Source organism: Rhinolophus sinicus, linkage group LG05, assembly GCF_036562045.2.
Source record: "Rhinolophus sinicus isolate RSC01 linkage group LG05, ASM3656204v1, whole genome shotgun sequence".
Taxonomy (NCBI): Eukaryota; Metazoa; Chordata; class Mammalia; order Chiroptera; family Rhinolophidae; genus Rhinolophus; species Rhinolophus sinicus.
The window spans coordinates 113,471,160-113,497,697 of NC_133755.1; the positions used below are offsets into that span (position 1 = coordinate 113,471,160).

General features: G+C 35.7%; 2 protein-coding genes across 10 annotated transcripts in view; one reads left to right on the forward strand and one right to left on the reverse strand.

Moving 5' to 3' along the window:
• The window catches only part of MYO6 (myosin VI), a 136,390-nt gene extending 120,274 nt beyond the window's left edge, over positions 1–16,116 (forward strand). For 2 of the 9 annotated variants that reach the window (XM_019729586.2, XM_019729587.2), the window contains exons 29-36: positions 1,914–1,940; positions 2,506–2,535; positions 5,362–5,400; positions 8,238–8,341; positions 9,312–9,443; positions 11,853–11,879; positions 14,427–14,645; positions 15,178–16,116. In XM_019729586.2, coding sequence (XP_019585145.1) covers positions 1,914–1,940; positions 2,506–2,535; positions 5,362–5,400; positions 8,238–8,341; positions 9,312–9,443; positions 11,853–11,879; positions 14,427–14,645; positions 15,178–15,377 — 778 coding nt within the window. In that variant the 3' untranslated portion in view covers positions 15,378–16,116. The remainder of the gene's footprint in view (positions 1–1,913; positions 1,941–2,505; positions 2,536–5,361; positions 5,401–8,237; positions 8,342–9,311; positions 9,444–11,852; positions 11,880–14,426; positions 14,646–15,177) is intronic. The other 7 variants (XM_019729589.2, XM_019729590.2, XM_019729588.2 and 4 more) reach the window with 7 other exon arrangements.
• A 4,761-nt stretch (positions 16,117–20,877) lies between these two features.
• The window catches only part of IMPG1 (interphotoreceptor matrix proteoglycan 1), a 91,360-nt gene continuing 85,699 nt past the window's right edge, over positions 20,878–26,538 (reverse strand). The window contains exon 16 of the mRNA XM_019729700.2: positions 20,878–21,232. Within this exon, the coding sequence (XP_019585259.2) occupies positions 21,163–21,232 (70 nt within the window). The 3' untranslated portion in view covers positions 20,878–21,162. The remainder of the gene's footprint in view (positions 21,233–26,538) is intronic.

Consider the following 26,538-nt stretch of genomic DNA (forward strand, 5'->3'; position numbering starts at 1 on the left):
ACTGGTATTTCAGTTCATGAGTACTTTGTTAAGAAAACATCTCAACTTTTACTCTAAAATTTTCAGAGTATTATGTAAAGGCAGACATGTAATTTCTAAATACCTGCCCTTGAGTACTGGCATAGAAATCAGTGAATATATTTTAATCGAGTTTAATACATTTGAGATTGGGATTTATTATTTTCCTAATGCAAATTAAAAAGCTATATTATGTATCTTAACATTTGGAATGAGGAGAAATTTTACACACATGCACAACCCCATGTTTCAGAATAGATTTCCCTTTCCAAGAAGGAAGATTAATCACATTGAAATATTTTGGCTCCTCAGGTTTCTGAATTTTCTCTAACTGCTATATGTTATTGGAGTGTGGAGAAATATGGAAGTTTTTACTAAAAATTGCAGGAAGATTTTAAAATAATGGATTCATTTTAAAAATTTAGAATGTAGAAACATTAGTTATTTGATTATTTGTAAAATCAAAGCAAAACAAGCTTATGGGGTTTCTTTCTATATTTCTGTGTATGTTCTGTATGTATTATGAAGCACACAGATATATGAAACCATGCTTTTCAAAATGTCCGAGTACTGTTTATGACAAAATATAATTAAAATACAATCACTAGAGGTTGCTCTTCCCTTGTGAAAGGAAAACACTTGGTTCATATTGCAAGGCAGTGCTTAGATTTTATTTAGCTGAAAACAAAGATAGGGAAGGAAAAGTTGTGTGTTAAGTTGCCCTTATACTTTTTCTAGTGAGTGATTATGTTGGGGAGCTCTGGGGCCTGAATTGTGTATGAAAGTATATTATATTTAGACAAACTGAACAGGCCTAGCAAACACAAGGTATTATAATAATTTTTAAGCTCTTGGGCTTGAGTCCAGTATTGGGGCTTTTAATTAACATTTCACTATAGTTCAGATATTTCTGCCTGTCTGTGGCTTTTGTAGCAGCAGACTCAGCTCAGCTGCTGTTCCGTGCCTTCCACCTGTGTTAGCTTGGAATGTGTGGGAGCTTTTATGTATAACTGACCAGTGGCTTGGCCAAGCTCCAAAATGAACCAAGCTCTTACAGCTGCTGTCCCTGATGTGTGTGAGGAAGTTCTGCACCGGACAGAGCTGCCTTTATTACGGCTGCAAGTCATTTCTAAGGAGGCACTCATTGATGGAGTCATTATCAGTATTCATTGACAAGCTTTGTGTGTAAGTATTTGAAATATTAAGCTATAAACCATTGTCATTCCATCCAATATGTATAAGATACTGGCTCGTATGTGGACTCCTTCCTGTCCTCAGAAAGGTGCACTTTTTCCACGGTGAGTGGTCTCAGAGAAAGACTGGACCATTTTTAGGACCTTTAAGATAAGTGACAAGTTAACCTGTGATTTAAGGTAAGCAGAAAATTAACTGTAGGTAATGGGACCCTACTAAACAATTAGGTGATATTCAAGCAGTTGTAATTTGAAAGGCAGAAGAGTTAGTTTTAGTCCTCCTGTGGGACAGGCCTGGAGATGCTGTCCCCACCCTCTGTAATGCTCATTTAAGTCCTTTCTGTCAGTTCCTTTTCCAGGAAGCTCTCGCTGTCCCCCAGGTCCTGTGAGCTCCTTCCCTTCTGAACCTCCTCGTTATTTTATACTCTGTACTACAAGCAGTAGCACTTTACGTTATGGATGATGTTCTATACAGATTTTTCATGTTTGATAATTTTATCTTACTCCACGGGCATAACTAAGTGGTTCTAAATGTTTATTTTACCTTTGTTAGCACTGAATTCTTTTCTAACAAATTTGTAAGAACTCTCTAACCCTGTTCTCGTGTATAGCATGAAAATGTTGTTCTTGGGTTCTATGATGCATTAAAAATACATGTAGATGGATTCTGCTGCAGTAAACAATTTCAAGTTACTTTTGCAGCTTGGATTCCCGTCCAGTAAAGTCTAAGTGAGAATTGTTTTCCACATATGTAACACGTTTTAAAATATGATCTCAATCAGTTACACGTATGATTCTTGATGCAAAGTGATGATTTCACATTACATGCATGCCTTGGAGGTATTGCGGGTTCTGTTCCAGATCACTGCAATAAAGTGCGTCATAATCTTTTTGCTGGTGGAGGGTCTTACCTTCAATTTGTAAAAACATTTGTGAGGTGCAATAAAGTGCAAAGCACAATAAAAACAAGGTATGCCTGTAACTAACATTATAAAATAATATCCAGATTCTATTAAAAACAGACAAGCAATCCTCACAACGTATAAAGTTTCTAATCTAGATGTAATATATTTGCACTTTTATTTTCATTGAATGCCTTTTATTTATTCTAATGATTTTTAATGACGATTTAAAAGTATTAAATTTCTGAGTGATCTCACACATAGATTAGATAAAGATAATGGAATTTTTTAAATCAGTAAGTAAAATCACTGAAACATAAATGTGGCACAATCCAGATTTTCACAATTCAGAAATGGTTGTGATATTAACTAAAATGTATTCTTTTTCGCAGAGTTGATGGAGCAAGACCCAAAATGACACCGTATGTCATTTCCCTTTTTAAAACTTGATTTAGTCATATCACCTTCTTTTACTAGGTTGTAGATACGTTTTGGGAGAAATAGTTTCCTCATTGAAGTAAATTTTAGTAAACAGAATCCCATTCTTCTTTTTTTTTTTTTTTTTTGCCTGGCAAAAATGTTTAATGTTCTTGTTTGGTGTTTAATGACAGTAGTTTATGATTTCGTTTCCTTCTTTGTGTTTTCTAACTTTGTTTAAACTCTAACACCCATTTTGTTTTAATTGTTCCCTACTTATGTCTTTATGGAAACAGGTGTGGAGGTATAAACAAGAATAAATAAAGTATTTGAGTCATGGCAGATAGCTTAGTTTTCAGTGTATATGATAATTTATTCTATTAATGTCGAAAATAGCTCATAACCTGAAGTTATATATACAATGCTAATTTTGGTGCTAGTGTATTTTTTTGTTATGAAAATCTCCCCACAGACAGAGAGTCTAAGTAACATTTGGGATATACATGCAAAATATATTTTTGCCTGTATTTTATATATATGTTAAATATATAAAATTTGGAATTATGTATAAAATCTGAATTTTAACAGCTTTTAGGATCCCAACTGTAATGTTTATAGTGATGGTTCTTAATTCTGTCAGACTTCAATACCAATTACAAGTGTTTTATAAATGATGTAACTTACGTAAATAATTCTGTCCAAACAATACATAAAAAAGAAAAGCACAACAACTTATAGTAAAACAATTATTTTAGTATGAAAGTGGTCACAACTATGAGAAAATATAATCAAGTACTTAGATATTTGTATTTATACTTAGAATCACAATGAATGCAATACATACAAATGCAAATTTATATACAAATGTTACATCAGTCAAGTAAATGCCATGAAATTATGAACAGTCCTTTGTAAAGTTTGGAAAAGAGTTAATTACAATCTCCTCTCATTATACAATAGTTGCATTCCTAGAAAAAATTTGTGAATATTGAAACCATGGAAAAAAAAGAGGTTGTTTTACATGTAAACTTTGTTGACATGTAAAAGTATATGTGTATGTGCATTTCACCTCAGTATGTCAGGTGGACATGTTAAAGTCACATGGGCATGGACAGCTCTTCCTTGTCAGGACACTTAGCATCCCTGACCCATCACCTCATCAAATGCCAGGAATGCATTCTCACAACATCGCTGTTTACGACGGTGCACCAAACACTTTGAAACTGTCACTGATTGAGTCCTATAGCCCTTCTTCAGAATAACTTCTTTGCAGTTACCATTTGAGCTTGAATTAAGCCCTGCAGCTGATGTCTAAGGTCAAATTGTGAGCATTCGCACATAGTTTGGGAAAATCGGAAAAAAGCAGCCGGATGCTAGAACCATTTCTATCCAGTATCGTTTGTGTAGCTCCTAGAGCAGTAACATAGGGTCAGGTGAGATACTGACTCTCAGTACAGATTACCATCCAGTGATGTGTGGGGGCATACAGAGAAATCTCTATATTGTCAATAGACCAAGTAGGAAAGAGATTTGAAAGGCCATGAATTCCCTTGAAACCTGCTGTGGGAAAAGAAATGGAGGAAGCTTTGGGAGAAAGAGATGCTGTTTTTGGCAAAAACAGATGCTCTTGGATATTAAGATAGAAACCTTGAGGTAGGGTGATAATAGAATGAAAAATAGTTTTCAAAATCATGCTGAGTTTGAAAGTTAGGAAATTCTGACTAGCCTACAGAGATTGATAAATATATCACTAAGAGGTAATTTCTTTAGATTAAATTTGTGTTTTTTACTTTGTATTTGTTATCCTTGATCATCAGTTTTGAAAGATTACTTTTTCTCTGACTGTGCTTGCTTGGCTAGACCTCTGTCAGTACCTAATCTTAGCCAACGTTCATTACAAGGAAAGAGAAATACAGGAGTCCTCCAGTTCCTTATAATAAGGGCATCCAGGCATCTTGGCAGGCATCGAGGAAGCTGTGCCTTGAAGCAAGCATACCCAGTTTCTTTTCTTATGATTTTTACTGATTTGTAAGCTTTTGAGGTTTACCAGAGTCTGATGAATAGAATGAGTGAGAAAATGATTAATTATGAACGAAGAGAGCAAAGGACAGGAAAATAAGATAATGAAGTTAGCAGAGTGTTGATGAACATGATGAAACATCCATCCCATTTCACAGAATTAAACAAATATTGAGAAAATTCACACTTTTCTGGGTAGTAAAACTAAGTTTTTATCTTTGGGAAATATTTGTCCTTGAAAGGTCAGAACACTTCTGATCTTTAATTTTACAAGTACTTGATGCATTTGAATTTTTCTGTTTTTTAAAGCATGCTTTGATTTAGAATTTTAGAACTTTGAGTACATCAGACTCTTACTTAAATTCTGGCACTGTAAAATGGGTCAGCTTGGTTTAATGCCGTTATGCGTTACCTATTATTTACTAAGCAACCCCAATGCAAAACCCTTGTGTAGAATCTATATCCTGCCAAGTTTCCTGTATGCATTTAGAACATGCTGATTATATTCTGTACATTAAAAAAAAACCAAACCCACAGAAGCATGGCTCTCATGTGATTTTATCTGAAAGCTCCTACTGCAAAAATGAAGTTCAAATGCCTTTAACTAGATTTAAACAAAAATTTTGCTATATTTTATAGATACAAGTGTTGAAAAGTATATTATAGACTTTTATGAAGTAAAATAATAGTGAGTGGTTAATAAATCAACAGTCTTATTGAAAATATAAATTTTATTTATATCTTTAGATATTTTAAGTAATTTATATAGATGTTTTTCATATAACCATGTTGTATTATCATTTTCCTTATAGGGAACAGATGGCGAAAGAAATGTCAGATTTCTTGAGTAGGTTAGTGCAGTGTAATTTGGGGAAATAAAGTGTCACCTCAAAATCATATTTTTAAATTATTCTTCGTTATTTGGACCAGAACCTGTTATAGGAATAGGCTACTCTTTCCACGTAAATTTTCTGTACAAGAAATATCACTTTACCCTCACATAGAAAAAGGTAAAAACCAGTGTTCCTCCAAATTGGTGTTTCTCCATGGGGATCCCGTTGGCATTTTGGGTGGGACTATTCCTTGTCGGTAATACTAACATGCTTATCACTAGCCCCCACCAACGCAGTCTCAGGAGGGGAACCCTTCCTCTCACTCTGACAGAATGAGTATTGTGAAACTTGCCCTGGAGGTGGTGCTGCCCACTGCTGGGAACCACTGTGCTTAGTTGAAGGGAGGCAAGCAGAGGAAGAGTTTGGCTGCTGAAGGCCTCTATACCACAGAACATGGTTTAAATACCACTGATGTAAAAATTGAACCACCAGAGGGTATAGCTTCCCAGCAGGATCTGGTCCATTGCCTTTATAAGTGGATATCAATCAATAACATTTTGACTGTCGATTTTGAAGTTAGAGTTAATTGGAAGTGTAAAGTTAATATATTTTTCAAAATCAAAAGTCAATTTTGTTACTACCTTACTGTATCATTTACGTGATTGTCTTTATCACAGTCTAATCAGTAAATTTGCACCTTTATTTTACTATTTTAATAACCCCAGAGATTGGAGGGGGGAAGCACTTAAATACATTTCATTCATGTACTTCTTAGGAATGCTGACATATTTTTTAGCAGGTGTATTTTTGTTTGAGGTAATATGAATGAAAAGTTAGTAATTTTAAAACCACATTTTAAGCAATAACAATTTGAACTCAATGCTGTTATTTTTAAAAATATCAAAACACACCGTATGTATATTGACACCTTATATATTTTCTGACAGCTATACAAGTTATGTACTATGTAAATTCACTTTCTCTTTCAAAAGAGAACAACAACGAAAAACCCATAATAATTTTCAGCTGCTTTCCTAGAAAAGACTCTTAGAAGAGCTAGGAAGAAAAGAGAATTTTTTGTTGGTTTATTGAATGGTGGTTTAGGGGTGTAGAAAGGAAAAACAGAATATGTATTTCAATAAATGTTAAAGCATAATTTATTGTTAAGGGTAATAGAGAGACCTTGCTGACACACAGCTGGGTCTTTTTGAGCAAAGCAATTAAGAAGAGGAAGCTATATGGAAAATTGCCAGTCACACAGCTTATGAAAAGTATAGATTCTGCTATAAACCTAAAACAGATTTTAAACACAAAAGAGCAGGAAGGACTAAATGGCCACACATTATTCTTTAACCAACCTTATATGTGTCTAACAGTTTTTAAGTTATGTTATTTTTTATTCTTTAAAATGGACACATAAATAAGTCTTTTAAAGAGGCAGAATTACCTTATTTACTGTTAATCTTAATATTGAAGGAGTAATTTCCTTTATTTCAGGAAGAAGGATACATATTTTCAATAACATCATCTCATTAAATGTCTATGTCTTGACTGTCAAGATTGCTCTTGTCTTTCAAAATGTAAAATATGAGAAAAAGTAGCTCATTTTCGAATATTGTACCTTGATCATCCCTCTTTAAGAGGAAATGTTTTCTGAGTAGTGGATGATAAAGGTGAAATTCCTTGTGTGACACCTGAGAAGTAATATTTTAGTTCTTTAATATGTAGTTCTTTTAATATTTGTACCATCTTTTCATGTCTTGAAATGTTATATGTTTAAATTCCTTTGTTACATTGAACTTAAAAATCCACTTTCAGTTTATTTCGAGTGTCTGCTTTCTAGCTAGTATAATCTTCTGAAAAATAACGTTCATTACTACAGAAAAGAAATTGTTTGCCATTTTTTTCTGAATAATTACTTCAAATTATGTATACAGAGACAAGTTTAAGCCCTGGGTAGCACTGCCATGAGAGCTGAATTTATCCCATCTTATTTTAAAATTTATTATTGTTATATTTTATATATTTTTTTAATTTTTTAAAATTTATTTTCTCTTTCCCCACTCAAATGTTCCTACTACACAGGGCAAGATACAACACTTGTTCCCTTTGAAATCTATGTTATCTGCCTCATGATTTAAAACCTCTTTCTTTAATTTACTAGTTGTCATAGTAGTCACTAAATATGGTATGGTTTTATCTGCTTGTAGAAATTTTCTAAGTTTTCTTTAACAGTGAAGCAAAAAAATTACAGGAGTTTCCAGAACCTACCAGCTCTTTGAGCCTACCTTTAACGACTAATGCAGTGGGTTGCAGTTTAGCCACTTACCTGGGGACCCTGTAAACACCAGATGCCCAGGGAGATTCTGCGCCAGTAGCTATGGCTGGGGCTTGGTCATCTGTAGCTTCCAATAGTCAGTAGGTGATTGTACTGAGGCCTAAATGGCTCATAAACCCCTAATGTGCTATTAATGATGTTTCACATATGTTGAGGATTTCTTTTCTGATTTTGAGAAATGTATATAAATGTATTTTTTTAACTTTAGATGTTCATATATCCATCAGTTAGAACACTGAAACTGAAATCTGGGAGAAATCCATGGTATTATACTAGAATTTTGGAATCCGAAGTTCTGATTGAAAACCTAATATGGCTATTAAACGGCATACTGGAAAATTTTAATTTATCTGGGCATCCTGTAGTACACCGTTCGTAATTTCATCTGTCAAAGATTAAAAATGTTTTTCTAGTAGTTGTTTCCAGTTTTTAAACTTGTGCTCACTGTCTTGGCTCTTTAGTCAACATTTCATTCATATTTCTAGTTTAAATATGCCAAAATATGTAATAATTACAGAGGTCCTGCTGTACAAGCCACCAAGGCAGCTGCTGGTACCAAGAAACATGATCTTAGTAAATGGAAATATGCAGAACTACGTGATACCATCAATACCTCTTGTGGTAAGTGTATAGAGAGAATGAAAAATGGGAAGACTCTGTACCTGACAGGTAATAAATACTCAGATTGCGGTGGGATTTTTCAAATTTTGCTATAAATCAGTATAAGCCATTCTCTTTGTTATAGTTAACTTGAAATGAAGACCTAATTATTTCACAAAGCAAGAAGAAAGACATACTTACTAAATTAAAGTCCTTTTGCGTATATCTTGCCCTAGGTGAGAAAGGAAAAGCATGGAACAATTATAGTTTGGGCTATGTTAATGACTGGCCCTTCTAATGTTATTTATAATAAATACTTATATATCACACTCTTTTGGTCTATGAATGCAAAGTAAAAAATGGCAGTGCAGTGCTTTCTTTTTAACACTATTTTTCTTCCAATGGAAGAGAGTACAATACTATATCAAGAGCATCCCGCTTGTAGTTATGGTCTTGGTTAAATCACAATGTTTAAATTCAGGACACTATGACTAGGAACTAAAGTGTCATAACTGTACAGAACTTCTTACTATGTTCTTTCCCACCTCTCTGAGTTTAGCTGTGTAATTGCAAACATAAAAATGTGTCGCATGTAAGTCTAGCTTGCATTTGAACACAGTGACTTTTTATTCTGTTGTCGTGGCCTGTGACCTTGGACAAGTGACAACCTCTGTGATTTAAGTTTTTCATCTATAAAAGACCCATTTAGTCCAGGGTTCTTGTGTGGAGCAAATAAGATAATAATAATGCATAAGAAAATGCTCTGTAAATATAAAACATAATATTACCACAAAATGCTCATCTATATCAATAATTAGCTTTCTTTTGATTTTGTACTATTAATTGAAAAATGAAAACTTTATATTATGTGTACTATAAATATGTACATGTTAATACCACAGAATAATTATGTTAGAAAACTAAATTAAGATGTTCCTATTTATTTCTTTATCTATTTATTTATTTATGGTTCTTTCTATGTTATAAACAGATATTGAGCTCCTGGCAGCTTGCAGAGAAGAATTTCATAGGAGACTGAAAGTGTATCATGCTTGGAAATCCAAGAACAAGAAGAGAAATACTGAAACAGAGCAACGTGCTCCAAAATCTGTTACTGATTATGGTAAAAACAAATCTGTACTTTTGACTGTTCCAAAGTATATGTGTGTGTATTTTTTTTTTTTGACTGAGGTATCAAAAAAATTAATTTCGTTACTTTGTTATGCAAAAGGCAGAGTTGTATACTTGGAATTGGAGAATAGAGCAGTGTAGACATAACCTAGTGAAAGCATGCACTAGCTTTAACATTAATTGAGAATACCTGTGATATATGAGTTGTAATTTCAGTCTTAAAAAGCAGTAATTGGAATTTGATTTGTTCAATTTGCTACCTTTAAACTGGCACAATTTATTAGCTTAATTCTGGTTAATGTCAAGGTGACAGCATATTTAATGTCTTTTTTAAAAAAAGGGTATAGTAGTCCCAGCGCTTGATAGTGCGAGGATAGGTTAGCAATTCGTGACCCATGTTGACTTAGAAAATGAGCTCTCAGCTATATTTTGCCTTCCTCACTTTCCTCGCAAATCAGGGTTTGATTCAAGTCATTTAAATGGGATTTCAGTGTTTCTAAGTTGTTGCAAAGAATAGATTGAGGGCAATATTAATAAAAGAGATGTTAGTGCTAGTGATTGCTCTAGGGGTGTTGTCAGTCAGAATATAACAGTCTGGAAGGGTAGTGAAATATCGCCTGGAACTAAGAAATGGCAAGTGGAAGGCCCTCTCAACACTGATCTTCTTGTGACCCCCACTCTCTCCTCCAGTTTAAAAATTTGTCTCTGGGAATTGAAGATGACAGGATGATTCTATTACCTGTTCACTGTCTACCAAGTTTCCAAGCAATTACTTTTATAAAAATGGCACTGGGCTGTTCTTTTTAGCTTTAATTTCTAAGCATGACCTTTAGCTGATAGGCTTTCATTATGTTTTATTTCAAAACTGATACATCTGAATGATTGTACTTCTTAAAAAGAAATTAATGTTGCATATGCATTTGGAATGAGTATACAAATACTTCTTGTATTTTTAAACCAAACCTTGATACCTTACTCATCCAACTTAGCCTCAAAAGGAGCAAATAATACATGGCTTACCTTGCTGGTTCTTATACTGTTTCCATTCTTAATGTGTATGTATGTATGTATGTATGTGCACACACATACATACACACATACATACATACATACATACACTATTTGGAAGAGCAAAAGAGTAGAATAAGAAAATATCCCAAGTCCTGTCCAGGTATATGAACAAATTTAGGATTTTTATAATTTTATGTGAGCACACTTCCCATATACCAGAGGTGCCAAAAAAATGTATACACATGATTTGTATTCGTCTTTTGTTATTGGTATATATTGAGTATTACAATTTTTATACAGTTTTTTTCCTTTCTTAAAATGTGTATATATTTTTTTGGCACCCTCTGTATATAGCCTTCAAAGAATTTGGTTATGGGCCTTTTTGGGGCGAAATTGTAATTTCTGCTCTGAAATGTACTTTCTTATTTTTTTATATTTTTTTCTCATGTAAAATTCATTCTGACACAGGAGTACAGGTGCAAGGAAAGGTGAAGAGCACCAAGATGCTTAACAGCTCAGTTGAGAAAATTCTATACTAAGGTGGTTTCCTAATGGAGCAGATAATCAGCCTTTTAAAAGAACTTCTCTATAGTTTACTATCTGGAAGGATTAGAATTCATTAATTCGAGAAAATAATGAAAAGTTATGATGAACACAAATATAACAATATTATTTTTAAGAGTAATACATTGACAAATCACGGTAAATGCTTGTAATTAGGAGTAAGGATCCTCAGACGCTCTTCCTGTGTGCTGTACTGGGTGAGCTTGCTCGCCTCACATTTACTGTGGAGAGAGATTTTCAGAAGTAATGTTGGGGGCAGTGGAAAATTACCCAGTAAAGATATACAATATTTAGTTGTTTAAAACAATGACTTGGGAGAGTAGCTTTATTTCCTAGTTCCTAAAGTAAAAAGGGCGTGTGTTTAAGATTTAGAGCATTTCAAAAATTAAAACAAACTGTGTATATGTAAACATGGCAATGCTTTGTCTCTAATGCATATAATTTTTTGATGAATTTAGAATTTGTCTTCTTCTACAAAAATTCTAGTAATGTTTTAAAGGTACTATAATGTCCATTATTAAGTCATTGTGTTGGATTTTTGTTTGGATATTACTGTGTCCCAAAATTACAAATGAAGTAACAATTTTTAAATGTTGGTCCTCTTTATGTGTCTAACAAATAGAATTTCCTAAAACATAAGCAAAATACTTTTTTTTTTAAATAAGAAAGCATCCAATTATAGGTAATTCTGAGAGTATTTGACTATGGATATGAAATTTACTTGTTACCACCTCAATTGATGGGAAGGCATTTTAAATGAGAAGAAACCTCACTTAACAGTTTTGGCATTTTTATCTTTTCTTCAACATACAATATTTGTTCACAGATTTTGCACCATTTTTGAACAATTCACGTAAGTCAATGGGTGGTAACTCATGAGCTAACTGGAAGATGGGTTAAAAATACTTTATAAAGTACTAACTTCTATTAAACATTGTTTTGCTACAATTTTAATGGAATTATAGTATATTAATGTTGGTTTATCTGTAGTAGACACTTAATTTGAGGTGATTTTTCATTCGGTTCACTCCAAAATATATATGCAGAATAAAATTTAATGTGTTGTTTTTCAAATTACTTCCTTTTAAAATAGCATTTTAAACTGTGAATATACATAGTTCTTACTGTAGCAAAACTCTGTCTTAATAAGCAACTGAGCTTTTAGAATAAAGACTAACTTGAGGTGCTGGTTTCAGACACCATCATGGTTTAAGCATTTCTGTCCAAAGAGATTTGAGTTTTGTATGATAATAGAAATACAGGTTTAATAGGATACCACCTAATAGGAAGAGATTATTCTGTTACTTTTAAAGCTTCCTAAAATGCATATTTTTTGATAACATAAAAACTTTGAGTCATCTTAATGTACAGTAAATTTCTTCTCCAATCAGTTAAGCAACAATGATTTGACATATAGCAGGTCCTCAAATAACTTTGTTTCATTCGTCATCGTTTCATTACAACGTTGATGAAATACCATAGGAACTTAACTCTTGTTGATATCAATTAGCCTGTGGTAAATTGGTTTCATTATATGTATGTCATTTTTCTTGAAGTCGGTGAACCTATTGACAACATTAAGTAAGGACTTACTGTAATGCCATATTTATTTGCCACTGGTGGGAACTGATCTTTTTTAAGTGCTTCTAGTAAATTATAGGGCTACATTTGAAAATTATTTCACACCTTTGAAGGTAACATGATTGAATGTGAAAGAAACAGTTGCTTGGAAGATTAGCTTTTAACATCCATATCTGTACTTTTCCAGATGGATATTTGTTTCAGGCTTCCTTGATACAATTTCAGTTCTCACATTTAGTAGAAAAAGCTATCAAAGAGTTTATGTTGGGTTTTTAAATTTTACCCAATGTATTAAGTTACAGAAGACTGTTATTTTAAAGAAAAAAATAGGTTAATCTGATGGTTAGCTGTCAGTATCGTAGTAAGTTTCCTATCAACTGGACATTGAATCCTAATTCACTGCTTAAGATGGAAGGAAGGGTTTTTATTTTTTTTCCTTTTAAAATGTCTTAGTTTTGAGTTTTGGGTGTATTTTCTGCAAAGTAGGTAATTTTTAAAACTTAAAATGGAAACACTGAGCTGTAAATAGTTTTGGGGGACTAGGAACAAGAGAATACATAAGCTCATCTGTGTTAACATGCTAAGGGTGATGCGGCTTTTTAAAGTCACTAACAAAATGGGGCCTCTTTTTCATTCCTTTGTAGGTATGGTACAGCTTTTCTTTTCTAACTGCTTTTTGCTTTCTCTGCTTTGCACAGAAATAAATTCAGCTGCTGTAAAGCTTTTGCTACTGGTGTAAAAAGTAAAATAAGAGTATTTTCATGCTTTCGGTATTTGGAAATTCTTACAAAAGCCATGTGGCTCTTCTTGATTTACACATATTATATAATTTTTCACTGACACTTAGCTTTTCAGTCAGATTCTTAATTGAGCTGACGTAAATGGTTGGTCCACTTTGAAAGTTGTGAATATAAAATGTATTCAACAGATTTACCAAAATTATGCTGCCGAAGGTGTAGTCATTTCCCCAGAGAAATGTTTATATTTGCAGATAAAATATAAACCTGTTTAGTAATTAAAATTGAGCAAGGGAAAAGAGAGTAATATGAAGGCAATGCCCAGTGGTATCAGAAAAGCAAGGATTTTTTTTTTCCTATTGCAAAGAGAACCAACAATTTTCACTTATTTAAGTTGATTTTATTCCAAGAGAAATCTGATTTCAGAGTAAGTAAATATCTCTGAGGAAAAGTTCATGCCTACTTTTACAGTTTTTTTTGGTCATTGTTGTCATGAAGTTATTTAAAAATTATTGCTAAAATATTTGTATTATCTTGGCTATTTTAAATCGCAAAATTGGCAAAAGAGTAAACTTTTATGTCTTCCTCTTTTTTGAGGAAATTGTGATTAAATTCACAAATATCTGTAGTCCTTCAGATTTGTGAAATTACTGTTTGTTTTATCATAAACAGTCCCGTGAAGTTATTCTTCGGCCTTCATTTGAGCTCTTTGGAGGAAAAATATAAGTCTAGTAAATAATACCAGTTTGCTTTCCTGCCATGGGAGTTTATTTTAGGTTGTGGATACAGTCATTTGTGAAAATCTGGTAGGGGTTGAGTTACTGTCGTGGCTGCTGCTGGGTGGCGGAGGTGTGTGTGTGTGTGTGTGCAGTGGAAAGGAACATCTTTAGGGAAAGAAAATTCTAAGAAATCACACTGAATTGTAGTCATCTATGGGCAATTAATTTTAACATTTTGTTTAAAATTTACAGTTAGGAATCCCTCTCCTTCCTTTAAAAAAAAAAGTGTGGTGTATTTTAGGATTAAAGACTGTTTTTGTTATCCCTTGGGCTGCTGGTGTAACTCCTTGTTCTGCGTAACAGCTCAGCAGAACCCAGCTGCTCAGCTTCCTGCCAGGCAGCAGGAGATCGAAATGAACCGGCAGCAGCGCTTCTTCCGCATCCCATTCATCCGCCCTGCTGACCAGTACAAAGACCCGCAGAATAAGAAAAAAGGCTGGTGGTATGCTCATTTTGATGGACCATGGATTGCCCGGCAAATGGAACTCCATCCCGACAAGCCACCCATCCTTCTTGTGGCTGGTGTGTATGATTCACATGAAGAAATTTTATAAAGCAAAAAATGATTATAAACTCTCTGAATGAAACAGTCTAACATGTAATGTAAGAATTCATTAAATTTCCAGGTTGAGGGATGGAGTTTTGTAGTTCAGTCATATTTTCAGTTAATTGAAGATTAACTTATTTACAGTGTACAATCGCTTGGATTAATTATATCCTGTAGAGCACATAGAAACTTGTCTGTGTCCTAGGAACCTTTTCACTGGTGTTTAATCAGTTATGTAAATGGCTTAAAGAGATGTAGCATTTTTATTAACCCTGATAATTTGTTTGACCAGCTATAGTGTTAATACATTTTGAAAGGGTCCTTGGGGGAGGACAAATTTTAGTTGTTTCTGGTAAACTTATTAAGCACATTTCAATCTTAGAGGAAGATTATAAAGTTTTAAAAGTTCTCAAAATCTATGCGAATTGATAGATATTTCAGGAGTAAAGTTTATAATAAATGGTTCTGAAAGAGATGTGGTAATTCTCTTATGTCTCATCTATGCAGGTAAGGATGACATGGAGATGTGTGAGCTGAATCTTGAAGAGACAGGCCTGACCCGAAAGCGAGGTGCTGAGATTTTGCCAAGACAGTTTGAAGAAATTTGGGAACGCTGTGGAGGCATCCAGTACCTTCAAAATGCAATTGAGAGCAGACAGGCTAGGCCCACATATGCAACGGCCATGCTGCAGAATCTGTTAAAGTAGATGTTGCAAACTAACCTTGCAGCTGGGAACCATTTCTGTGGTACTAGGTAGGGTGCGTGCCCCAGAGATGTAACCCTTCCATGGTCATGTTAGAATTACTTCTACCAAGTGAACAGATTTTATTAATCATGGCTTTTCGTTAATTTAAGGTTAATTATAGTAGTGATTTGGGGACCTAAAAATTATTTTCCTATCCAGCTGTAGCTATTAAACCTCTTGTTATTCTAATACTTGTTACACTTGGACAGATTCTGACATGTCTCATTCTTTGCCAACAGACTACCTTAACTCCATTATAATTGTTCTCTAGGAAAAGAAATTTTTTAAAAAATTCAAAATACCCAATTTTTAAGGATGGCTCAATACAATATAACTGGAATAATGAAACCTTGCTTAAATTCTCTTACAAAAATTAAGACACTTAAAATGATCACGGCACTGATATTTTGATATGAAAAGCTATATACTTTCTGTACTCACTTTTGCAGAAATTCATGGAAATTTCCATTAAAGGTGGAAATTTTTATTTTTTCCCCCTCCTTTGCAGTGTGTCTTAGTTTGAGTAAAGCAATTCGCCTGATGTCCTAGCATTCTAGAAAGAGCCTTAACATAATCGATGTACTTTGTGATAAGGAAGTACTCATAGCATCCTGCATAGATTTATTTTTCTTCTCTGTCACATTGTGTTATAAGAATATTTTTCTTATATTCCATGGATAAATAAAGGAAATTCAGATCATTTAAATGCTTAAAAGTCTTGAGATAACTTTTGTTTCATTTAGAAAAGGAAATAGGTTTTAGGTGGCACTGTGGCTTAACTGGACTGAATTTAAACATTTTTTCATCTTCATCTCAATTGCGATGTTTGCATCAAAATCTTGTCCAAGTTGTTTCATGTGATTTAAGCTAGTGTTCTGCTTGAAAACATCCTTGTTTTTAAAAAATTCCTAGTGTCTTTTTTGACCTTTAAGATTTTGGTAATTGTAGAGCTGTTTTATAAGCTTTGTAATTCAAAAGCCCTTGTACTTAGTAATTGCTTGTTTCAAGTAACTGATAATTTAAAAGAAAATTTTCTTTGTGTGCTGTTAGTTTTGATCAAATGTCAGCAGTTTCTATCCTAATATTTATGACTTTCATATTAGGAATTTGGAGACAAAGATACATAGAGGAGTTACGTTGACATAATCTTAAAGAGTCTTGTTTGTATTTTAGAATAAAACTAGAAAATAAAATTCTTAACTAATAACAAGTAAAATCCTTGAAGAAACCAAATAGTTCCCTTAGTACTGTTTTCAGAAATACTTTTATGTATCTCTTAGGTACATACAGGCGCTAGATGGAAAACGGATCAAACAGCTAAAAAATTATTGGAATGAGAAAACTTAACGTTTTAAAGAATTTGTAAGCACTATACCACAGTAAAGCACTGTTACAAATCTTTCGTTTTTTTATTTTAATAGCTAGTAAAATTATAGTGTAAAGCCATTTTGTTGCTAATTGTGTCACACAGCTGTCCTAGAACTTACCTATTTCGCGCAGTCTCCTGAGTTCACTTTGTCTACCAGGAGAACTGCCCTAATTCAGATAGACTGGCAGTAACCTACATACAACAGACGCACATACACACAGGAGCCCCTTTGCTGGAGACATTTAGGACCCAGTCAACCTTTAAGGGAAAGAGCAGAAATGCTGTTCTAAAAGATGTTGCTGTAACTGTTTTACAGTGTTCACAATCAAACCCACAAGCGCTAGGTGAAAATGGTAGGAACCAAAAGTCAATTCATATTTTAATCAGTCATTTTGAGATTTAAAATTAGAAGTTTAAACCAGCATACTATATATTAAGAATTAATCTTCTCTTAATGCTTATCTCATTTAATACCGGTTCCTTCCTTAGTGGTTGCTTTGCAAAGGTAGACATACAGAAAATATTAAAAATGAAAACAATATTTTTACTTTCAATTATAATGTAATCCCTAATTCCACTAACACATTTGAGATGTGTATTATGCACTGTGGGTACTCACACAGAGAGAGTTTCTCTAATACACGTCTGTCAAGTGAGCAGTGAGTTTTGGTTGTAAAGTTGAGTAGGTGGCACCTTCTCAAAGAATTATATGAAGAAGAAGTAATGCATATAGGAGCACAGGCCCACACAAAAGACAGTTAATTGTAACTGGAATTCTGTTTCCTGTAATGACTTCTTATAGGTCATTCTTTCCAGTAACATCGTGAATGCTTTCATTTTGCAAACAACCAAAAAGAGATCACCTTAAGTGGAAAATAGGTGGTATTTGCAGAAGCTTAGATAGAGAATAGAAACTCACCGGCAAGAATAATAATGAGGATTTATTGTTTGTAGAGCTTTATTAATTGGATTTTTTAAAAGATATTTTAATTCACAGGTTATTACTATGGTTCTCAGGGGATCCAAATCTATAGCTTTTTGGTTTCTTTTCCTGAAATACCGTAAAAGTACTTGGATCAGTAGGATAAATATATATTGAATGAATCAGTGAATTAATACAATGTTAGTGGTAGACCTACCTCCTTTTACAGAAGAAGTAACACAGACACAGAGAGTTCAAGTAATTTAGTTCTAGACCATGAAAAAGGTATAAATGGCTTTGCTTCAATCATGTGGATCAAAAAGAATCAAAACAAGCAAACTTTTTTGACTAGCCCCCTAAGGATTTACAAAGGGATGCTCCTCTGTCTCACTTCATATCTTCAGAAGGTGTGGCAGGTTTTCTCTATCATCACCAGCAATAAGAAGTATTGAGAGTTTTTCTCACAGAAGATAAACTAACAAGGGAAGAGAGGGCAGAGGATATCTAAAAATGAGATAAAGACAAGTTGGGGGTAACAGTTATAACAGTAAGGAAAGAGAAGAGCAGTGGTGGAGGAGAAAGAAAAGGGGTGCCCCTGAAGACCACCCCCAGGTTGAAATACACTGAAACATTTTAGGTGACAAAGCACTCCTAGATCTTTACTGAATTTTACAATGAATTGTGTATAAGAGCAGGACGTATGGTTATTAAAACATGGATCAAGATAGACCTGGTATATAAATTCTTAGCATATGGAAATGGCACTACCACGTTGGAGAAAGCCAGCAATGAGCAGACATTCTGTGCATAAACCTCACGGAGGGGTCAAGTGGGGATACCTCAGAGGTAGAGCCTACCTGTGCCAGGACCACCAGGTCTTTGAATATAATTAGGGTCAAATAAAGGTGTTCTTTCTTCCCTATCACTGACTTAATATGTGAAGTAAGTTAGGTTGTCATACTTTTCAAGAAGTTTTTCAAGATATAATTGGGAAAAAATGCACATTAAAAATATTAATAGAATCTTTAATCCTAATTTGTACCTATGCGGAAACTTACCTTCAAACCTCATAATAGGTTTATTTAATTGGCTATTTTCTCTTCACTTTTGAAAATTCATCTAATTGCAAGTGTTACTTAATTTTTCCTCATTACCTTAAAAATGTATACCAGACACTTTCCTGAAATACTGATGTATTTACTGGAAATAAAAATAATAAATGCTTTCTGTGTAGAACTTCTCTTGCATCTTGTGCTGTTAATGCAGTTACAGAGTGTTATAAATTTTAAAAAGTCGTTGTAAATGTTGCGCTTGTTGCCCCACGTCTCTGATGGAATAAGTTGGAGGAGTCTGAGATCCTGAAGCTTCACCCACTCACTAGAGCTGGAAGCCCCGTGCTGGGTGGCTGTGGGAAGGAGGCAAGGAACTCAGGTAACTGAAATGTCCTCGAGCTTTGGCCCCAAACTCCTATGAGTTTTCCGTCTAGGGAACAAGCAGGACTGTACTCCTGTGGGAGCCACAACTCATTTTGCCTAGATTAGAGAAAACTAAATCTTGGCTGCCTTTCCCCCAGGTCCTTACATTGCAATCTGTGAGATGAGACAGGATGTAAAAACGGGATCCAAAGGAGTGCTTTGCCCTAAGACTTGGAATACAGCTGCCTCTGTAGGCTACTTCATACCCCTCGCCTGAAACCTACCGTGATCCAGGTGGGTCTTCTGAGACGGCACAGAGACTCGGGCTGTCTTACCTCAGCAGCTCTTCCCTGGCTGTGTGGAAAAGACCAGTCTAAAAAGACCAGATCTAAAGAGTAAGAGGCAGTTGCTTCAAAAGGGAACTTCCCCTTCCCCACAGGAATGGAGTGTTGCCCTATTTCTCTTTCCCCATCCAAAACTACCTTCTCTGCAGTAGTTAGAAATGTAGAGGGTGGGTTGCACATTATGGGCAGTGACAGTACTAGATTTTCATATTTTTCTTGATGGGATATTTTTCATGTGCTTTCGGTCAGCCCATCATGCTTCTAACAAGCATGTTTTCCACTGGGACGTTCCAGGGACATGGAAGTAAGTAGGTACTTCTCTTGCTTTGTGTCACTTTATCACCATTTCATTATTTGAAGTCCTTGTCCAATAAATATCACAACTCACGTTTGGGGAGGATTGGGATGGGAATAGGGATGAAATTTATACATTTGTGAGACCAACATGAGTGAGTTTTCAAGAGTTTGTGACCAGAGGCCAATATCACTTCCCCAGAGATTGTCTCTATTGGAAATGTTTTGTTTCTATTTTTGAAATTTACTGCTAAAATGTTGCTGTCAGTGTTTAATATTTTGCTGTCTTGGAAGTATTAAAATCGTCGTATTATCATCACAATCCACAAAGCAAATCCAGGGAATATGTACTAAAACACAGACCCACCTTACTATAAATTGATGAATATATTTTATTGAAATTAAGATTTTGCAGCAAATATATTTGTGGGACATTAGAGATACAGAGGAATTCATTTCTCATTAAATAGCACGTTAAAAACTGGCTGAATTGGATTTCCTTGATGCCAGTCTACCTATGCACACACCAGAGTTAGTGTAAAGAAGCATTCAATGGAATTATGAGATTATAGGAAGGCATAGTAATCTGGGGGGGGGGGAGGAAACAGGAATTGGTTATGTCACAAAATACAACCTCACACTTTTTCCCCCCAGTATAGTGTCTTCCTTTAAAATAGCTTTATGCAGTAACAAGTACAGTAATATTTTTAATTGTATGTATATCTGAACCTCAGTTCCTCTTTCTTTTAAAGGAACAAATTAGAAATTATTGGCAACAAAACAATCTGTGTAAGCAGTCATTTCTTGTAAAACTAATGTGCCTAAGAACTGCAAGTGTGTGTGTATGCGCGTGCACGTGCGTGTGCATGCATAGCTACAAACATTGAAATGTGGAGCATATATACCCTCACCAGTGTTTACGTACTGTATGCATCCACACATTTAGAGACCTGCATCTCCTTGCATAAGTAGTCAACTTTGTTGTGCATTCTAGCATATGAAGAGCTTTGCTACCCAATATTGTTCACCACGCCATCCCCTACCCAACAAACAGTAAGTTGCACTTGTGTAAATTATCCATGAGCAGCTGAAAGCAAACCTGCTTTACTATTATCTTGACTATTACCCAGGAATGGCCAAACTGTTTCACTGATTGTGTTTGGGGTTTTGAAAGATAAGCATCTTTTCCCTCAGAATATACCAGTCATCAAGTACACAATTTTTCTCTATGAAACATAGTGTGTGCTGGTTCTCAGGGTTGGTTATATGCCTGGCTTCCTATGACCAATGAATATGCCTGCCTATGTTTTCAGAATTTTGACAGAGTGGATACAATTTTCTTTGAGAAAGCAAGCCATCTCTCTTGCGATAGATTAAATGATAATCTGTACATTTTTGGGTTTTAATTTCCTTCCCAGTCTTGATGGTTAAATTCTTCATATCCTATAGTCAGTAATTCAGAATTTTTTTCCAAGTTATCTGGAAGAGAAATAATTTTAAGAGCTTAAGAAATGCTATCCAAGGTCAAATCATTGGTTCATTTCAAAAATTACCTCTGCTGGTGGATGAGAGAATTATGCTTGCTTTTTTGAAAGACTGAAGATGCCCCCCAAAATAGTCCTAATCTTTTAACCTAATAGAAATGTTTTCCATTTCCTCTTTCTTTAAAAAAAATATTTTTATTACAATATAGCTAACATACAATATATTAGTTTCAGGTGTACACCATAGTTATTCAACATTTATACAACTAAAGAAGTGATCACCATAAGTCCAGCACCCATCTGACACCTACCACACTATTACAATATTATTGACTATATTTCTAATGCAGTACATTACATCCCCATGACTTACTTGTTTTATACCTGGAAATTTGAACCTCTTATTCTCCTTCACCTTTCCCCCCTTTTTTTAATTCTTCAATTATAGTTGACATTCAGTATTATTTTGTATTAATTTCAGGTGTAAAGCATAGTGGTTAGACGTTTATGTAATTTAAGAAGTGATCCCCCTGACTTGTCTAGTACCCACCTGGCACTACACACATTTGTTACCATATTATTGACTATATTTCCTATGCTTTACATCCCCAGGACCGTTTTGTAACTACCAATTTGTACTTAATCCCTCACGTTTTTCACCCTGTTCCCCAGCCCCCATCCCTTCTATCACCCGATAAATCTAGTACCCATCTAACACCATGCATAGTTATTACAATATTAACTATATTCCTTATGATACATCCTACATCCCCATGACTACTTTTAACAACCAATTTGTAATTTTTAATCCCTTCCCCTTTTTAACCGACCCCCCATGTTCTCTGTATCTATGAGTTTGATTCTGTTTTGTTTGTTTGTTTATTTGTTTTGTTCTTTAGATTTCATATATAAGTAAAATCAGATTGCATCTGTCTTTCTCTGTCTGACATACTCCACTCAGCACAATACCCTCCAGGTCCATTCATGCTGCAGCAGATGGCAAGCACCCATTCCCTCCCAGGGCTGAGCAATATTCCATTGTATATATGAACCACCTCCTCTTTATTTATTCATCCATTGATGGACACCCAGGCTGCCGCCACATCTTGGCAATTGTAAACAATGCTGCAATGAACATATGGATGCACACATCTCTTTGTAGCATTTTGGGTTTCTTTGGATAAGTACCCAGAAGAGGGATTACTGGGTCCTTCTTTGTCTCTTGTTACAGAATTTGTTTTAAAGTCTATTTTGTCTGGTATAAGTATTGCCACCACAGCTTTTTTTGTTTGTTTCCATTTTCAAGAAATATCTTTTTCTATCACTTTACTTTCAACCTATGTGTGTCTTTCAATATGAAGTGAAAATTATAAGGAGGATATGTAAGGGTTTTGGTTTTTTATCCATTCAGCCACACTATGTCTTTTGATTAAAACATTTAATCCATTTACATTGAAAGTTATTGTTAATAAATATGTAGTTATTGCCATTTTATTACTCATTTTTTACCTTTTTGTTCCTCTTCTTAAAGAAGTTCCTTTAACATTTCTTGTAATACTGGTTTTGGTGTTGAACTCCGTTAGCTTTCTCTTGTCTGGGAAGCTCTTTGTCCTTCAATTTTTAATTTTTGTTATTATTATTGTTTTTTTAATGTTTATTGGGGTGACAATGGTTAGTAAAGTTATATAGGTTTCAGGTGTACAATTCTGTAATACATCATGTATATATCACATTGTGTGTTCACCACCCAGAGTCAGTTCTCCTTCCTGTCCTTCAATTCTAAATGATAACTTTGCTGGTGGAGTAGTCTTGGTTGTAGGTCCTTACTTTTCATCACATTGAGTATTTCGTGCCAATCCCTTCTGGCCTGCAAAGTTACTGTTGAGAAATCAGCTGACAATCTTATGGGAACTCCCTTGTAGATACCTAGTTGCCTTTCTCTTGCTGCTTTTAGGATTCTCTCTTTGTCTTTAACCTTTGCCATTTTAATTATGATCTGCCTTGGTGTGGGCTTGTTTAGGGTCATCTTGTTTGGAACTCTGTGCTTCCTAGACTAGTATATCGATTTACTTTGCCAGGTTAGAAAAGTTTTCAGTCATTATTTCTTCAAATAGGTTTTCATTCCTTTGTTTCTGTCTTCTTTTGATACCCTATTATGCAAATGTTGGTATGCTTGATGTTGTCCCAGAGGTCCCTATGCTCATTTTTAAAAATCTTTTTGCTGTTCTGCTTTGGTGTTTTTTGCTACCTTGTTTTCCAAATCACTGATTCAATCCTCTGTTTCATCTAGTCTGCCAGTGATTCCTTCTAGTGCATTCTTCATTTCAGTTATTGTGTTCTTCACTTCTGACTGGTTCTTTGTTATGATTTCTATGTCCTTTTTTATACTTGCTCTCTCTTTGTTGAAGTTCTTACTAAGTCCCTTGAGCAACCATTGTTTTGAACTCCATATTTAGTAGGTTGCTTGTCTCCATTTTTGTTTAGTTGTTTTTTTCTGGAGTTTTCTCCTATTCCTTCATTTGGGGGGTATTTCTCCCCCCCCCCTTTTTTGGCTGCCTCTCTGTGTTTTTTTCTGTGTGTTAGGTAGACCTGCTTTGTCTCCCAGTCTTGGCTGGGTAGCCTTATGTAGTAGGTGCCTTGTGGTGCCCAGTGCCACAGGCTCCCTGGTCACCTAAGCCGGGTGCTCCAGACGTGTCCCTTGTATGGTCTGTGTGTGCCCTCCTGTGCAGAAGGCTTACTCCACTGAGTGGGATTTACCCCAGTGGGCTCTGGTGCCTGTTGAGATTGCCCTTTGTGTGTGCCACTTGTGGGGCTAATTGGGCTGTGCTCTGGTAGGGTGTGAAGCCAACCTTCAAGTATATTGGTTCTGGAGCTCCTTGGGAGGGGCTCTGGTACAGGCCCAGGTCACCCACTGCCTGTAACCAGCTGGGGACTACCTGGTAGGAGCTGCAGTGTGATCTGCAGTTGTTCACTGCCTGTGCTAAAGCTGGAGGCACATGGAGAGGCCACACTGTGAACTGAGGATAACTGCTACCAGTACCAGACCTGGGGTAGCTCTGCAAAAAGCCAGGACATTCCAAATCCTGCTGCCATCTGCCTGCTCCTGTAAGGCTTAGCAGCTGATAAAGCCTTGTGCGGTATGTGAGTTGGGTAGGTGGGGTCTCAGAGAGTCACTAGGGTGGGACGAGTTGTGTTTAGGTGGTTAATGTAGATTCTGGTTTGGTGCCAGTGCTGAGTCTGGAGCTACTCAGCGAAAGTCTTGGAGCACACCGAGGCAAATCACTGCCTGCCAAGGCACACAGACCCTTGACAGTTGTCCAAAAAAGAGTGCAATGATGGCGGGGCTGGCTCCTCACTGAGAAAGTGCTTCTGGCATTAGGCAAATTGAGTGGAACAGGGTGCCAGGGAGTCACGAGGGTGGAGGTAGTGGAGTTCACCAGACCAATTCAGATTCATATTTAGCCTGTGGGGGGAGGGCTCAACACAAGAAAGATGGTGCCCACCTGCTGGCTGCATGAAAGGAGGCATCCTCAGGGAAAATGGCAAGTCCTTTTTCCAAAGCCACACAACTCAGTCTCACCCCATATGTCTCTGGTGCCTCTTGAGTCACTGTCCCTTTGCCAGAGCCCAGGGTGAGTGGCTGCAAGTGAGGCTCTGCTTGGATCCTTTAAAAGGATGTCTGGGTTTTCCACAGTCTTCCATCCCACCCTGTTGGTCAGATTCCCAGTTTTCCACAGCCATAGCAGACATCATTATGTTGTGGTGGCTCCTCTTCCCAGAACGAGTGCTCCAAGTTGGGGAGCCTGGTGTGGGTCTGGGGTGCCTTGCTCCTTTTAGGGAAACCTCCGTGGCTGAGCTGTTCCTCCCGATTCTCAACCGCCCCATGGAGGTTTCGGGGTGCCCGTTCCATGTCTCTGCCCATCCTACCAGTCTCAATGTAGCTTCATTAGATCCTTAGTTGTAAAATTAAAACTTCTTTTCAGCTAGACTTCAAGTGGTTCTCTAGGTTGATTATTTGAGAATTTAGTTGTAATTTTAATGTGGTCACAGAAGGAGGCAAGCAGAGTGTTTTTCTACCCTACCATCTTGGATCTCTTCTTCCATCTCTTCTTAAATCTATTTATATTCTCAGGTTGGACCATCTCTTGAAGCAGGGAAGACAAATAGTTAGTAAATTAAAGTCACCATGTTCCCTCCCAACCATAGCAGACATCGTTATTCCATGCTGCTGCTTCATTTGAATTGTGGTCCTTAATTCTACTGGATACTTCAGGATTTATTTGGTGTCTGCCTCTCCTGGGCATTTTATTAATATCATATAGTGTGTGCCATTGTCATTTTATGGCTTGAGTCTGAACTTTTTCTGTCTTTCCAATGATCTTTGCTTCAGATGTCAAAATAGATTACATTATTCCCAGGTTGCATTTGGATACATGATATGATTAGCAAATGGTGTGATTGCTTCAGTCTCCTTTTTTTTTTTTAAATTTATTTATTTATTTATTTATTTATTTATTTATTTATTTATTTCATTAGTTTCAGGTGCACAATCAGTCTCCTTCTTGATTGTATATTAACTGCAATAACTTGTTTCAAGTGCAAGCTTTGATGTGTTTGTTTCCATCTAACACTGCAGATCTCAGGTAGAGTAGACACTGGCTGATTATCACTCAGTTTTACCATCAAAGACTAGGTAGAATTTTTGAAACTAGATAATTTTAGGCTAAAAATTGTCCAAAGTATTTCCCCAAAAGTCATTTTGAAAAAGCTCAGTATAGGCTACATTTAACCTGGTTATAGATAAGTTATTTCCCTTTGTAAAATAAAATTGTTTTAGTAAAGTAAATTGATTGAATGGATGAGTGCTTTAAAAGAGATATCTAGGACTGGAAGGAACATTTATCTGAGGATGAACTTAGGAATTTATTTTATTATTATTATTTTTTTAAGATTTTATTGGGGAAGGGGAACAGGACTTTATTGGGGAACAATGTGCACTTCCAGAATTTTTCTCCAAGTCAAGATGTTGTCCTTTCAATCTTAGTTGTGGAGGGCTCTGTTTAGCTTCAAGTTGTTGTTCTTTCAGTCTTAGTTGTGGAGGGCGCAGCTCAGCTCCAGGTCCAGTTGCCGTTGCTAGTTGCAGGGGGAACAGCCCACCATCCCTTGCAGGAGTCGAACCGGCAACCTTGTGGTTGAGAGGACACACTCCAACCAACTGAGCCATCCAGGAGCTCAGCGGCAGCTCAGCGGCAGCTCAGCGGCAGCTCAGCGGCAGCTCAGCGGCAGCTCAGCGG